This window comes from Hyaena hyaena, unplaced genomic scaffold (genome assembly GCF_003009895.1).
Source record: "Hyaena hyaena isolate Hyena2069 unplaced genomic scaffold, ASM300989v1 scaffold_832, whole genome shotgun sequence".
NCBI classification, from domain to species: Eukaryota; Metazoa; Chordata; class Mammalia; order Carnivora; family Hyaenidae; genus Hyaena; species Hyaena hyaena.
This window is the reverse complement of record NW_024081466.1, coordinates 106261-122759: the sequence shown is the minus strand read 5'-3', so window position 1 is coordinate 122759 and position 16499 is coordinate 106261. Positions and strand designations below refer to the sequence as shown.

Sequence of the window (16499 nt, the reverse complement as noted above, 5' to 3'; positions counted from 1 at the left end):
AATGTGGTTTAATTGAAAGTTGAAAGAAAATGGATTCTGGCTTAAACTTTATCCTCTTAAGATCTTGAGTAAATTATTTCAGATCTCTGATCATCAGTTTTCTCCACATGAGGTAAGGAAAACAGTAATATATCACAGAATTATTATCAGAATTAAATGACAATATATGTAAATTTCCTAGTGCTGGCATGTGGAAATTCAATGTTAGTTTCTTTCCCTTCATTAATGTTTGTAAACAGAGATGGTTGCCAATTTCTTTCTTCAGTACCATTGAATATACTTACTCTAGGCTCATATTACTTATAAACAGTCTAACAACAAATACTGAGTTCCTACAATGTGCAAGGAAGTGTTGGTTAGCACAAGTAGCAGTCTAAATATGATAGCAAACAAGAGAGGAATATTTTTCAATTCACTTTATCTGCTCCATTAGCTAACATTTTAATAGTAATTCTCACCAAAAAAAAAAAAAAATCCCTACTTTCAAGACAGAAAACAGGCTTGAAGAAGTTAGATAATTTCCCAAATATTGTAGTTAGTAAATAGGAATGTTGGGCTTTAAATTCAGAATTGTCTACTACCAAAACTCAAGATCATTCATGGTTTTTAGTCAGGTGATGCTGAACCTCAAATCCATCATTTGGTGAAGACTTTATTTTTACATTATTTCACAGAGAAATTCAAGATAGACTTAAAATCAATTTTAAATAGCTAAAATGGTAGAAAGCAGTATGACACATAAATCACATATAAATACTTAGATGGTGAGCATTTTATTTGAAGTGGTTGCCTTAGCCACTGCTGTAAAAATAGGCTCCAAATATTAGCATCTTCTACCTGACTTTTTCTGACATAATTAAAAACTATTATAAATCCCTGTATCAGATTAGTTACATCATTTCTACACCTTATTTTATATATTACAAGTAGATTTTATTTATTTCTATTTAATTCTTAAAAATATATCCTTTACACATATTGTGTGTTTAAGATACCTGTTAAGTATAGTTGGTTATAAATAAAGTTTTTCCAGGCAGTATTGATAACTTATATCATCTTAACAGATAGTCTTTTGGGCTAAGAATTATTTGGAGCCTAATCAGTAGAAAAATGAAATACCATCATTGTCTCCTATTTTCATTTGACATATAATAGATTAGGTTAGTAAATCTATAATAAAACATAAAATAGTTATAATTCCTATTTCAAATGAATTTTAAAAGCTTGTAACATGAACAAATGTAGCTCTACATGAAATTTGTTTCAATATGTACATCTATCAGGTCCATATCTGATGCGACAACAAAGAAACACCATTGATGATTAGTTAAATGGAGGGTGGTGAGTAATTGCAGCCTGCTACCTGGAGGGGAAAAGCTCAAAGAAGATGCACTGCAATGTGCAATCACCAGCTTATTTTTATGATCATCATGATACAAATTAAATAAGATATTCACAACCAGCCAATGCTGACTTGTATGAATTTTCCAGTGCTCTGCTTTGAAAAGCACTGTGTAGCCTTGGTTCACAATCTGATTTACTTTATGGCATATTTGTGGCAGTTGCTAAAAATTGAGAAAGATGAAGTGTAATCATGGATTATCTCTGTGTTGTGCACATTATATTTTTGATTGATTATAATCCACTTTGCTCCAAATTATGTATATATTAAAGGGTATACTTTTAATGGATATACTTTAGTGTAAACTTAAAAGTGCTGTGAGTGATATGTCATGTGGTCAGAAGTATAATTCCATGTTTCTTCCCCACAGAATGCCATAGTATCTATTAAGGAATTGTGTGGACTTCCTCCAATTGCCAGTCTGAAGCAGTGCCTGTTGACCTTGTCCTCTCGGCTCATCACCAGTGACAATACTCCTTCAGTCTCTCTTGTCATGAAAGACAGTTTTCCTTATTTGGAGCCTCTGGGGGCAGTTCCAGATGTGCAGAAAAAAATGTTGGCTGCTTATGATCTGGTAGGAAATTGTGACTCTATTTCTTACCTGCATGTATGTGGGGAAATCATCTGGCAGAGACTATTTTGTGTAACTCTAATGAATAAATAACACATTGTGGGTGGCAGACAGAGCAGGCCCACTCAGCTTCCCCTAGGTGCCAGTGAAGACATCTGCGACGGTGCTTTGAACCCACAGCCCCACAGATTACAAATAGAAATTCTCTGCTTTAGCAAGGAATGAATTATTGATGAAGTCTTCAAAAGCACAATTTTTCAGCATCTAAATGATGTTAGCCTGCAACATAACCATTTAAATTTATACCTGTAGGAAATGAATATATGCTTCTCAGTGCTGCCATATGATGTTTGAGACAAAATATTTCTCTGGAACTTATATTAATAAGCTGATACTATTAAATGATTTTTTCTGACTATATAATGGAATGTATGTAGCAATTAAATGTAAAGATAGTTATATTTTTGCATCTCCTGATTCCATAAGAAACTAAGGAGCAAATGAAAAACTGGAAAACTTTGTAACATAGATACCAGATAAAGTGTAAACTATCCTTAAAATAGAAAGCACACTTAAAAATCAGTAAGGAAAAAAATGGGGAAAAAATCTTATGTCAATTAGGTCTAATTTCTGCTTGATATGACAAACATTGCAACACAATCATGGCTTAAAAATACAAAGTTAAAAAATAAAGGGGCGCCTGGGTAGCTCAGTCGGTTAAGCATCTGACTTCAGCTCAGGCCATGATCTTATGGTTTGTGAGTTTGAGCGCTGCTTTGGGCTCTGTGCTGACAGCTCAGAGCCTGGATCCTGCTTCATATACTGTGTCTCCCTCTCGGTCTGCCCCTCCCTTCTCTCTCTTTCAAAAATAAACATTAAAAAATAAAAAATAAATAAAAATACCAAGTTTTAGGGACACCTGGTGGCTCAGTTGTTTAAGCATCTGATTCTTGATTTTTTGCTCAAGTTTGTGAGTTTGAGCCCTGCATCAGGCTCTGTGCTGACAGTGTGGAGTCTCCTTGGGATTCTCTCTGTCTTTGCTCTCTCTACCACTAACCCTCTCTCAAAACTAAATAAACAATTAAAAAAAAAAAACAAACCACGGTTGTACTCCTCCAAATAAAAATCTGGAGACCAGCCTTACAGTATGAAACTTCTGTAAAGTTCTTAGGAACCCAGGCTCCCTCTAGCTTTCTGCTCTGCCATCCCTGCAGTGTGACCATTATTCTTCTGGTCCAAAATGGCTGCTGAAGCAGCACATAAAATCTGTGTTCTAATCATCAGGAATGCTGAAGAGGAAAAGAAGGCATATCTTCTGCCTTTAAGGACATTTCTCTGAAATAACATAGATCATGTCTGCTTATATTTCATGAGCCCAGAGTTAAAACATAGCCACATCTAGCTGTAGAGGAGAATGGGAAGTATCTATGTCAAGCGGCTATGTGTTCAACTTAAAGTTATCTCTTCTGTTACTCAGAACTAGAGGGAGGATAGTTATTAGGGAATAACAAATACTCCCTTTTTTAAATCTTTATTTATTTTGAGAGAAAGTGTGTGTGTGTGTGCGCGCGCGCGCGCACGGGCACACACACACACACACACACACACACAAGCAAGTGGGGGAGGGGCAGAGGCAGAGAGGCAGGGAGAGAGAGACTCCCAAGCAGCTCCACACTGCCAGCGCAGATCCCGATGAACCGTGAGGATCCCCATGAACCAAGAGATCATGACCTGAGCCGAAAATCAAGAGTCTGCTGTGACTGAAGCACCCAGGTGCCCCACAAATATTCTTTACTTCAGAGATGAACAAGCAGTTCATGTATCTCTTCCTCCTTAAAACAAACAAACAAACAAAAACAGTGAAAATCTAAAAACATATTTAACCTTAAAATGAGTTTTAGGTTAAAGATATTAAAGAAATGTAGTGAGATATTCCCTCTCTCTTTGGCACTAAAAAAGTAGTACCTCAGATAGAGAATTTAAGATAATGGATACTCTCATCCATCTAGTTCTACTAGGAAAATAAATCGATATAATCTTTTGAGAGAAAAACTCAGCAATATTATTTAAGATGTTTAGCCCATTTGATTTATATATTTCTTTCCTGGGATTTATTCTAAAGCAATAATTATATACTTAAACATTTGTGTTTAATAATGTCAACATAGAGCTATGTTAAATGAAATATAGTAAGTCAAGATGGACTCAAGCCATTAAAATTATGCATTAGAAGAATATTTAAAGGTTTGGAAAACTTCTCATAACACACTTTGTGAAAAAGTCTGGTTATAAAAGATATACACTATAGAATTTAAATTGTGTTTACATGTATACGCATCTACAATGTTAACAAAATATTCACAGTAATTAGTTTTAAGTAAGGAGAGTGAACTTTATTTTCTTATTTATGGTTTTCTAATGTTTATTCTCTATTTGCTGAACTCTTTACAATAAACCAACTAATTTTCATAATTGAATAATATTTTATCATTAAAAATGACTAGAGGAAAGGCATTTTGGATAAACATCCTACAACTGAAAAAGAAAAAACCCCATAGAATACATTCTCCCTCTGAATGATCATACCTCTTACAAACTGTATTCCATGGCTGCTGGGGGAAAAGTTCACCTATTACCTATATCTCATTTTTCATAAAATCAATTTTTTCATCATAAAAGCAGGGACTGAAAGCTATTCAGCGAATAGGTATAATTGCCATTTAAGAGGTGAAATTAGGGTACTCGTTGCCATAGAGACAGACAGTGGAAATCACTTATTCCTCCAATTCTCTGTGAAACTGAGAAAGAAAAATCATTCACTGGGAAGGGAGCCTGTTCCCCTGGAGCTAGGCTAGGAATACGCAGAAAAACACCTGGACTGTGGTTGGCCAATGTCCATGTCACATCTCTAAGTGTCCAATGCTGTTTTGTTTTTTCAGTTTTATCTGCGGAAGCTAATCTGAACATCAACCTTTTCTCATTTGTATTTTTAACATGAAGTTTGTAATTACAGGCTTAGCATGGTTTTCCAAAGCTTCAAGTAAAAGGCTACAGTAGAAAACAGAAATACTTTCAATGATATCTTCATTTATAGTTCCCTATGGAAATGATTTATGGAGATATTTTTGAGTGTAAATATCCCTATGCCAAATGGCAAACTCAGCAGAACTTGCAAGTAAATCAAAACTCTTTTGACGGCTCTGCTGGGTTATTTCTTTTAGGGAGGAAGTGGGTAGAAACAGATACAAGTAATGATGCTATTAGCCTTGAATGTAAAAACACCATTTTTACTTTCTAGGATTTGCATTGTATTGGTTGGCATCTTCAAACTCTTGAAGATATAATTAATATTAGTATTAGTGTTAATTAAAAAAATTTTTAATAGTTTATTTATTTTTGAGACAGAGAGAGACAGAACATGAGAAGGGGAGGATCAGAGAGAGAGGAAGACACAGAATCTGAAACAGGCTCCAGGTTCTGAGCTGCCAGCACAGAACCCAATGCGGGGCTCAAACCCACGAATGGGGGGATCATGACTTGAGCCAAAGTTGGACGCTTAACCGACTGAGCCATCCAGGCACCCCAATATTTCCTGTAAAGAAGTCTTCTAAGATACTCTGCCAGACCCAGAGAGATAATTTTAAAAACATAAATCTGATCATGACACTTTCCTGCCTAAAATCCTACAGTGGCTTCCCATTAAAATAAAATTGAAACTCCTTACTGTGGTCTATAGGGTCAGTTATGACCTGGCCTTGCATACCCATGTCACTCCCCTCTCCCACCCTCCTCTGCTTCTCCCAGCCTCACCCCCACACTCTCTCTTCTGTTCACTGCCCCCAGCCACATGGGCTTCCTTTCTTTCTTCAGTCAGATCAAGTTTGTTTCCATCTCTGGGTTATTTTATTTGTGGTTCTCTCTGTCTAGAATCTTCTCTTACATGAATAATTGCTTCATACCTCTTAATTTTTAGTTCAAATGTCATATCCTCAGAGAAGTCTTTCCTAATAACTGTCCCCACCTGTCACTCTGTCACATAACCTTTTTTTATTTCCATCATCCTACTTAGCAGTATTGAAAAATATTTTGCTTGACTTTCTGTTGAATTGCTGTCCTCCTTTCCCCTTCAATATGAATGTATATTCCTTGAGGGCCCAGACCCTGTGTATATTGCTTACTACAGTTATCTCCTACATCTAAAATGGTGTTGGCTTGGACTATGTTACCAATTAATGTTAGTTGAATAAAAAGTAAATAGAAGCATTTATTGTTGGTAAAAAATAGTGTAGTTCTGATGCCAAAATTGATGTGTTTTATGGTAAAGCTTTAAACCTCCTTTGTTTTACCTCTATGACACCACTCTAACCAAACTGTTTCCTGTCTTATACTTAGAGTTTTTAAAAAAAAAAACCAGAGACAAAGGCAAAACTTTGGAGACTATAAAAGGATCAAGGGGCTGGAGATGGGCCACGGGGTTGGCTGAGGGAGGGAGGGATGAATAGTTAGAGCACAGAGGATTTTTAGGACACTGGAGCTATTCTTTTTTTTTTTTTTTTAAGTTTATTTATTGTGAGAGAGAGTGAAAAAGCACGAGCAGGGGAGGGGCAGAGAGAAAGACAGAATCCCAAGCAGACTCTTCATTACCAGTGGTAGTGCAGACCTGATGCGGGGCTCCAACTCATGAACCATGAGATCATGACCTGAGCTGAAACCAAGAGTCAGATGCTTAACCAACTGATACAATTCTATATGATACTGTAATGGTGGATATATATCATTATGCATTTGTCAAAATTCATAGAGTGTATAATACAGAGTTAACCCTAATATAAACTATGGACTTTAGCTAACAATACTGTATCAATATTGGCTTATCAATTATAATAAATGTACCACACTAAAGAAAAATGTTAACAGTAGGGAACTGGGAATGGGCGTAGGGCGTTTATGGGAATTCTATGTACTTTCAGCTCAGTTTTTATGTAAAGCTAAAAATTTTTGTAAAAGTAAAGTCTGAAAAAAATCCCTTACAGACTATTAATAAAAAAAATTTAGGGTGACTAAGGCTGAAGACAAATCTGGGGTGGTGGTGATGGTGGTAGGGGAGTACAAATTCCAAAATTAACAACTTGTATGTTCAACTTAGACTCAAATCAGTTCAATATTTAGATTTCTCAAAAATGGTAATGAATTATATAGATGCTATCCAAGAGGAAAAGTTGTAACTACTAAAAAAAAAAAATACAGAATATATTTACAATAGAAAAAGACCTGAAGTCATTTCTGAACAGATACAAATTTGGCTTATTTCAGTATCAACAGAAACAAATCAGGCAACAAGTAGCCTTCATTTACTGAAAGCCAACCTGAGTGTATCAAACTATACTACTTATCAACAGGAAATAAATTAAAATATTTTAGAAAAGATTGATCTTTAGTTTCTCTGTATAGATTCTCCCCCCCTAAATTTAGCTTTCCCTAATGACCCAAGATGGCTCTATTCCTTACCAGACTGGCTGATTTAATATTTGGAAATTTTTCTTCTTGAAGATCTTAAAAACTCAGTCTTAAAGTCATTTTGGTATTAACATCGCAGTGATAATTCTTATAATATCTGTGTTGATATCAAGAAATCAAACACCAAATATATCCACAATAAAAAGGAGTTATTTACATGGCATACTTTCAGAAGACACCTTTTCCCTATTCTGTATCTTTTAAAACATGTGTTTTCTATCTGCTGACTGGGTGAAATTCCAAAATTGTAATCAATTCCTTTGGGTTAAGACTTTTTATCTTCTTTTAAAATGCCAGAGAAAAAAAGGGAGTACCCGGATGGCTTAGTCAGTTGAGCATCCTACTTCAGCTCAGGTCATGTTCTTGCGGTTCACAAGCTCAGAGTCTAAAGCCTGCTTTGGATTCTGTCTCCCTCTCTGTCTGCCCCTCCCCCACTGGTGATCTGTCTCTTTCTCCCAAAAATAAATAAATGTTAAAAAAATTATAATGCCAAAAAATCTCCATGAATCATAACACAGTGAGTTATTAGTAATTTGTGGCTTTTAGTGAATGTAACAGATCCTGTCCTACAGCAGATTTTTACCTGGGAAAAGGAAGAGATTTTAATGACAGAGTGTTTAGCTGAGGGTGAGGTTGCTCAAAGAATAACACTTTTTTCTGAGAATAATAGTGTCTACAATGTCCCTTAATACTCTGAATAAGAGTGTAGCTATATATGTATGTCTGATATTTGCAGCAGCTGGAGCAGAGGTGATTTTCCTGACAGCAAATCAAATACACGTCCCAGCCAGAGGTATGATGTGACATCTTCTGAAAAGCACTAAAGCAAACTGGAACATTATTAATCAATAACTTAAGCAAGTAGGATAGGTTCTAAAAACTGAAGGTGGAATTGATGCCTCCTTCCTGGACTAAAGATACACAGTGGAGAGCTGTTGACACTAGACTTGCTACACTGCCATTTTGGTGGTCCTGTGGTCATGAGGACAGATTTTCAGAAATTGTCCCCATTAAAACCAGAGCATCATTTCTAAGTGAACTGTACCTTTATTGCACTGTGATTTTTAAATTTATTTATTTTTTATTTTTTTGCCCAGGTCTGTGAAAGAGTAAGCTTTACTTCTCTACTCTGCATTTTCACTTTCTCTAAGAAAATTGGGGCTCCTGGGGGGCTCAGTTGGTTAAACATCCAGCTCTTGGTTTTGGCTCAGGTCATGATCTTACTGTTTGTGAGATTGAGCCCTGTGTTGGGCTCTGCACTGACAGTATGCGGCCTGTCAGTATGCACTGACAGTATGCAACTGATAGTTGGGATTCTCTGTCTCCCTCAGTTTCCACCCCTCTCCCACTGGTTCTCTCTCTTTCTCCCTCTCCCTCTCTCCATTTCAAAATAAACAAACAAACAAACAAACAAAAGGAAAGTATTCACTGAAGTAGGCAATATAGTTATAGAGTCATTGTCAGGTCTTTTAAGGTTGCTAATGCAGTGTAATTACGTTTTACAAATAAAAATGATATAAGGCTTATTGTTGTTGTCATTAGGATTAGTCTAATTCTTGGGGTTGTTAAAAATGGAATTGGTTACCTAAAGAGAGTTGCCTAGTGTTAGAGCCAGGCATGGAGATAGTTAATTTTATAAACATTGGCTGAGGTGACCTGGTGGGATCCATCCCAGGCCTATGAGTCTGTGACTGGTGATCTTCTCATGTTATTTATCATTTAACATGAAGTTGCAACAGTGGACAGTTCCATTGGAAAAAACTTTGCAATTTCATCTGATTTTTTTGTTTTCACAATAGTATTTACATGCATGTCGATTTCATGTTATTTTTGACACCCATCTTTAGCCCCAACCTTAACATTTTACTCTAGTCACATTTAAATACAGAACATTCCTGGGTGTCTAAAGAACAAACATCAAAAATTTAATAGGTCAAAAACTGGGTTCATCATCTTATTTCCTAGGTATTCATTTACCATTTCCTGACCACTGCACAAGATACCACCGTGCCAGTCATCCTCAATTCCTCTAAATCATTTCAAATGCTTTCTCTCTGTTAACTCCAATAAGGTCTTCTCATTTGCAATTCAATATTAATGAGATCCATTGCTTTTTTCCTTCATGTTTTTTCCCATGTGTCCATTTTTTTTTCTTTTTTGAGGGAGAGAATGAGCGACAGAGAGACTGAGATTGAGAGAGAGAGAGAGGGAGAGAGAGAGAGAGAGAGAGAGAATCTTAAGCAGGCTCCATGCTCAGAGGGGAGCCTGAAGTGGGGCCTGACTCCACAACCTTGGGATCATGACCTGAGCCAAATTCATGAGTCTGGTGCTTAACCCACTGAGGCACCCAGGTGCCCCATGTATCTATTTTCTTATATTGACTTAGCCAAGGCTCTTACCATGCTCTCTTCTTCTTCTGCCGAAATTTTCAATAGGTTAACTAGTCCCTCATTTAGTCTCTACCTTTCCCTAATTCAGCAATTGGAATAATCATCCTCAAATTCAAAACTCTATTTTGGAGTTTTTTCTAGACTTCCAAAATCTTCACCCACCAGTATTGGCTGTTTTGCCAATCTCCTTTCCATTTTTCTTCTGTTTGAACCCTCTCCTTCAGTCAAGCTGATACATTTGCCACCTCCTTTTTATTTCCCATCCTTTGTATCTCCTTTCTATACCACCTAGAATGCCTTCTTAGCCTTAATGCCCTCTCCATCAATCTAAGTCCAGCCCTTTGTCCTAACTTCTCACAAAACTGACCTTATTAAGAAAAGATTCATTTATTGAATTTATTCATAACATTCAATACATATCATGTATAAAGAACTTTAGTAGATTTTGGGCAATACAGAGATGAGTAAACAGAGACAGTTATCAGCACAAATAGCCATTTGTAAAGCATGATGGGTCTTTGACAATAAAAAACAACACTTTCTTTTTTTTTTTTATTTCTTTCTAGGAGAGAGAGAGACAGCGTGAGCAGGGGAGGGTCAGAGAGAGAGGGAGTGACAGACTCTGAGACAGGCTCCAGGCTCTGAGCTGGCAGCCAGCACAGAGCCCGACGCGGGGCTTGAACCCACGAACCGCGAGATCATGACCTAAGCGAAAGTATGACGCCCAACCGACTAAGCCACCCAGGCGCCCCAACACTTTCTCTTTTAACATATCATTTTGTATAAGTCATTAAGCTTTTGATTAGTCAACTTGACAAACAGGTTTTAGACACGGTACTGTGAAAGTTGCTGAGGGAAAGAAATGGTATGAATCTAAATTTCTACCCTTGAGGAATAAGAAATCCTGATGGGAATGCAGGACTTAACATCTTAAAAGGGCAGGAACAGTGAGTTGCCTGGGTGGCTCAGTTCGTTGAGCATCTCACTTCAGCTCAGGTCATGATCTCACGGTTTGTGAGTTTAAGCCCTGCGTCAAGCTCTGTGCTGACAGCTTTGAGCTTGGAGCCTGCTTTGGATTCTATGTCACCCTCTGTCTCTACCCCTCCCCCATTCACACTGTCTCTCTCTCTCTCTTTCTCTCTCAAAAATAAACAAACATTTAAAAAAATTTTTTTAAAAAGGGGGTAGGAACAGAGACATACAAGATCCACGTAGTGGAGTAGATGATGTTTTATGTCCTGAAGTGGATGGAGTCTAAGGAGCTCAAGTGCTACGATGAACTTTACACAGTGACTTGTAATACACCCCACCTGCATTTCCACTCCATTCTCAGCAGAACTTTATTTGCAAATAATTTTTTTTGAAAAACATTTTTTTCTCTCTAGAATGTTTTTATTTTCACTCACCTCTCCCTTCTCTAAAGAGGCCCTACAAGGGTGTTCAGGAGCTTCTGACATTTATGTCCAGTGTCTACTCCAGAGCACTGGGCAGGTAATTCAAGGATCCATGGTCCTTGTTACTCATGGTCAACTTATTTGCACATTCTCAGGTTATGACAGAACCTTCATAAGGGGCAGCAGATACAAGTGAGAAGCCCCTATTTGCCACTAATTTTAACAGAAAAATACTGTCCAACCTTTATATAATTTTTTTCTTTAGACAGCTGAGACTTTACTTTTCTAATGTTCTTACCTGTCTACTTTTTCATGTCATCAAGAATTGTTTGCTTAACATATTTGGGCTTTTTCAGTATTTTAAATTAATGTGAAAACTTTTAATTAGTGTTTTGAATACAACATTCAGAGGTGGAATACTTACAGGAGATTACAAGTAAAAAACAAGCCCAAAGTATTCTCTGAAGGTGACTTCTGTGCTGAATTATTTAACATTAACATGAAAGTTAAAACTCTACTACGATAAGAGCAACAGATTTTCTGATGATATAAAAGAAAGCAAAAACAGTCTTGGGAACATGGGTCAAGGGTTATTTAATCTTTTACCAAGCCAGTTAGGGTATGACTTGGAGAGCAGTTGACTATGTTAGCATGACCAGGAACCTAGCAAAAAGCACTAATTGCTATCTCTAATTACTCTTGTAATGGAATCAATATGCTGGTAGGTTATCAGGTAAGCCACGCATAATGGATTGTCAGTGTTATTACAAAGATATATTGAGGCTCAGGATAGGAAAAAGTTGTTTGGTATGTCTACAGTCTCCCAACGTAGTTTTGCTTATTGAAATCAATTTAAAGTGAAATTAAGTACGTCATAGATACTCTCCTTCTATCACTCTCTCATTGTGAAGTTTGCATAGAACTTTATATTAGTTTGCATTTCAAAAAACAAGTTGGCTTGTATAGTAATGGAATACTTACTTACTTAATTAATTAATAAAAAGAGCAACCTGCTGGCAGGTGCCCAAATAGAACTGGTTATTTATTTATTTATTTTAGAACTGGTTATTTAAAAACAAGATATCATATGCTCAGTGCATTGAAATATCTTCTACCTGTGGGTGTAGCAATGTCTTGGGTACATTTTTTGCATATTGGGGGGAAGTGTCAACATCTTGAAGGTTGACAACATTTCCATTTGGTACCAGCTTTCCAAGGACACTGGGCATCAGTGGTGAATCAATAAGCTATCTGCAACACAGGCTAGATATCTCTGAAATATTGTGTACGCATACTCCAAGTGTGCTTTGCATTTCTGAATACTCAAGTGAAATTCTGGAGATGGTTTATAATGGTTAGTAACCCGATCCTTTTTTTATGATGAGCTAAATTTTAATCATACTGTGAGATAAAAACAAGCATTTCTAGTGATTATTCAATATTTATCTGACAACTATATCATAGAAATAGAACAACTGGAGAAACGAAAAGGTAAAATGACCCCTCTATGCAGAAAGCAGCTCCCTGAAGTAGATCCTGTCACTATCGTGGATGTGGAGACAAATGTCATTTGGCCTGCTCTGTGTGAGTCCTTTTGTCCTGTGCCATCATGAATCAGGCTTGGAAATATGACATAGAGTTAGTCCCAGGAGAGAGGATACTTTGTTGCATACATCAAATGCAATGGACTTCCAGTAAGCTTGCAAATGTTCTGACCTTATATGTGTATCTGTTTCACCGAAATTAACAGTCTCAATAGGATTGACTTTGCTTAAAATGAGCAGATGCCAATTTGTTAATAATCCATTGGATTTAAAAGTTTTAAAGAAATTAAAAATTAAAGGAAGTTTTATTCATTCTAGTTAGCAAATAGATATGTAAATATATATTTGATTTTAAAATGTATTGCGTTTGATAAAATTTAAGTCTTATTTCAAGTTTTTTTTGAGAGAGAGTATGAATGAGGCAGGGGCAGAGAGGGAGAGAGTGAGAGAGGAAAAATCCAAAGCCGTTTCCAAACTGTCAACTTGGAGCCTGACATGGGGCTCAAACTCATGAACTGTGAGATTGTGGTCTGAACCAACATTGAGTCGGAGGCTTAACTGACTGAGGAATCCAGACTCCCCAGTCTTCTTAAAAGGAGATAACAAAATAGGTCTAGAGCAGATTGTCATATTCTTAAGTGATTAACTTTCCAAATTTGATAACTCCTTCCTGAAAGAGCGGTAGATGGCACTAAGTATATTTCTCTCTAGGTTTGATAGGAAGAATATCTATGTTGGTTGATGCCTTTTACAAATTAGATGTGGAAGGAGAAGCAGTCAGAGAAACATGTATTTTTATGATACTTGGTGAATTTTACTTTATTAGCATTTATCACCAATTTGTACTTGCAATAGAAATTCTACACTTTAATGTAACATCAGTATTACAAAGCAACTCATAAGCTTAGATCTGCTCCTCAGTAGCCTGCGTTCTAGTCTAAACTATTTCACTGACCATCTGTCTGGTTTTAGGAAAGTACATTTGGGCTCAGTTTTCTTCTCTTATAAAATGGTGTTGTTCATGATAGATGGTCCTTAAGGTGACTTCTAAATATAAAGTTCTGTGGTTCTAAGAATTGAAATGTAATCAGGAGAAAATTTAAATCTATGGAAGGTTTATGAGTCATGATATGACAAAAATTGATCTTTTTAGTACCATTTAGTGATTGACTCTGCAATGATCCTAGGCAATTAAATTCTGCATTTTTTAAAATTAAAAAAAATTATTTTGAAAGAGAAAGAGAGGTACAGTATGGGTGGGGGAGGGGCAGAGAGAGAGGTTGAGAGAGAATCCCAGACAGGCTCCACATTGTCAGCTCAGAGCCTGAAGTGGGGCTTGGACTCACGAACTGCAGGATCATGACCTGAGACAAAATCAAGGGTTGGATGCTTAAAGGACTGAGCCACCCAGGCGCCCCTAAATTCTCTATTGAGAAGAGCTGGAAGGACAGTTTATTCACACAGGTAGGACACTTTAATCCATCCCTAAGTAAAAGCATTACTGTTCCCCTTCAGTAAAATTTTTATTTTATTTTATTATTAATTTTTTAAATATTAATTTAGTTTTAAGAGAGACAAAGCATTAGTGGGGGAGGGGCAAAGAGAGACAGAGACACAGAATCTGAAGCAGGCTCCAGTCTCTGAGCTCTCAGCACAGAGCCCAATGCAGGGCTCGAACTCATGAACTGCGAGACCATGACCTGAGCCAAAATCAGTTGCCCAATTGACTGAGCCACCCATTTGCCCCTAAAATTTTTATTTTTAAACAACTTTTTAATGTTTTTTATTTATTTCTGAGAGAGAGAGAGAGCATGAGAAGGAGAGGGCCAGGGAGAGAGGGAGACAAAGAATCCAAAGCAGGCTCCAGGCTCCGAGCTAGCTGTCAGCACAGAGCCCGATGCGGGGCTTGAACCCACGAACCATGAGATCATGACCTAAGCCGAAGGCGGGCACTCAACCGACTGAGCCACCTAGGTGCCCCTATAATTTTTATTTTAAGTAAATAATTTTGATCTTAACTGACAACACATCCATGTTCAGGACATATTTAATGCTTAAAGTTATGCTAATCTTTTTCTGAGTAAGTCTTCTATTCTTTTAGATTCAAAGCTATGGTAAGGAAATAAGATCCATTAGGAGATATTCATGTAACAGAACCAAAGAAAAGCTCTTTGTATTACTACAACAGGCAGAGGCAACTGTGAGCTGAGTCTGAAACCTCCATCAGATATGTAATTCCAGGACACTGCCATATTCTATCAGTTGAGTCAACTTACCTTTGGCTGACTAAGTACACTGACTACTCAGCAAGGGGATTATATGAGGACATGCTTCTCATCTTCTCTCCTTAGCTTTGGCATTTTACATTTCATTTCTGTCAGGATCTGTAGAGACTTAGGAAGGAGATTAAACTCAAATCAACCATTCTCCCTTCCTTACAACTTAGATAAAAAGCCAGAGGGAGAGTTGAAGTAGTTGATTTAAATGTGGTTTGGAATTATTGGTATATTTCACCCATCTATCTTATTTGTTTTCCCTACAAATACTAATTGAAAATTGGCTGCAGAAAATGGAATAAAATTATTTTTCTAAATACAGTGGAAGTTTTTACCATAGAGAAGATGATCAAAAACTCTTATGAGAAAAGTCCGTATGAACAATGATATTGAGTTCTGGAAATATTGATGATGAGTATTTTCAGAGTAATAGTTATGACTCTTATTACTAAAAGATTTCAGGTTGTCCTCCAGGAATCTCATAGAGATGTTCTATGTGGAAGATTAAATCACACTTGACCATCTTACGAAATGATCTGTTAGACAATGGGAAATACAAACTTCTTACATTATGGGGTATACAAATATTTATTTGGGGGATTTTGAAGAGAACTTGAATCAGAGTTTGTTGGATGTTTTGATCCTGAATTTATTTTACCTTAAAAAGTAATAATGTTTAAAAATTTATTTTATTTTCTAATACTTGAGTAATATATTTTCTATAGGTATAATCCTGTTAAAAGCTTTATGTTTATTTGAAAAGGAATTCAGAACATGTAGGTTTATAGAAAAATGGAGAGGCCTAGAAAAAAAAGACTAGAGACAAAAAGAGAAATAAAAGGTCGAAAGGATAATTATAGGTTTGAGAGGTGATCAATAATAAATAAAATACTCCATTGTGTGTAAATGTGTGGGTCATTGATATGTAGAAGAAATGAAAATCACAGAGTTAAATAGGGAAAAAGTCATTATATAACGGATTGATGAATCTGGGGTATAAAGGTAAATCTACTGATCTACTGGAATTACAATTTACTGGGGAAATGAAGTATGTTAGATAATACAGGTAAGCAATTAATTGTAACTTGAGATAGAAAATAAGACATATTGTAAACAGACTAATAAAACATCATGTTCTTGGGATTTGGAGGTGAGACGAGAGGACGGGAAATCAGGACACAAGTGTAAAAGGAGGGCACTGAGTTGAGCTTTGAGGCTAGTAGGATTTTGACCAGGGGAGATGGCTTATTCAGAAGACTTCCCTAATAGAAAGAAATGTGAGGAAGGAGGAATAAGTGGGGTGTATTTAGAGAAGTGTGAGCCACACCTGGACCTGGGGGAATTCAGAAGCCATAGGGGAAAAGGCTGCTGAGGCAAATAAGAAGACTCAAACTCAGGGTTAGAA

At 36.6% G+C, this 16499-nt stretch overlaps 1 protein-coding gene across 1 annotated transcript in view; it reads left to right on the top strand.

Annotated features, from left to right (window-relative positions):
* The window catches only part of PLCL1 (phospholipase C like 1 (inactive)), a 326854-nt gene that overhangs the window by 257896 nt on the left and 52459 nt on the right, over nucleotides 1–16499 (top strand). The window contains exon 3 of the mRNA XM_039219765.1: nucleotides 1773–1976. Coding sequence (XP_039075696.1) covers nucleotides 1773–1976 — 204 coding nt within the window. The remainder of the gene's footprint in view (nucleotides 1–1772; nucleotides 1977–16499) is intronic.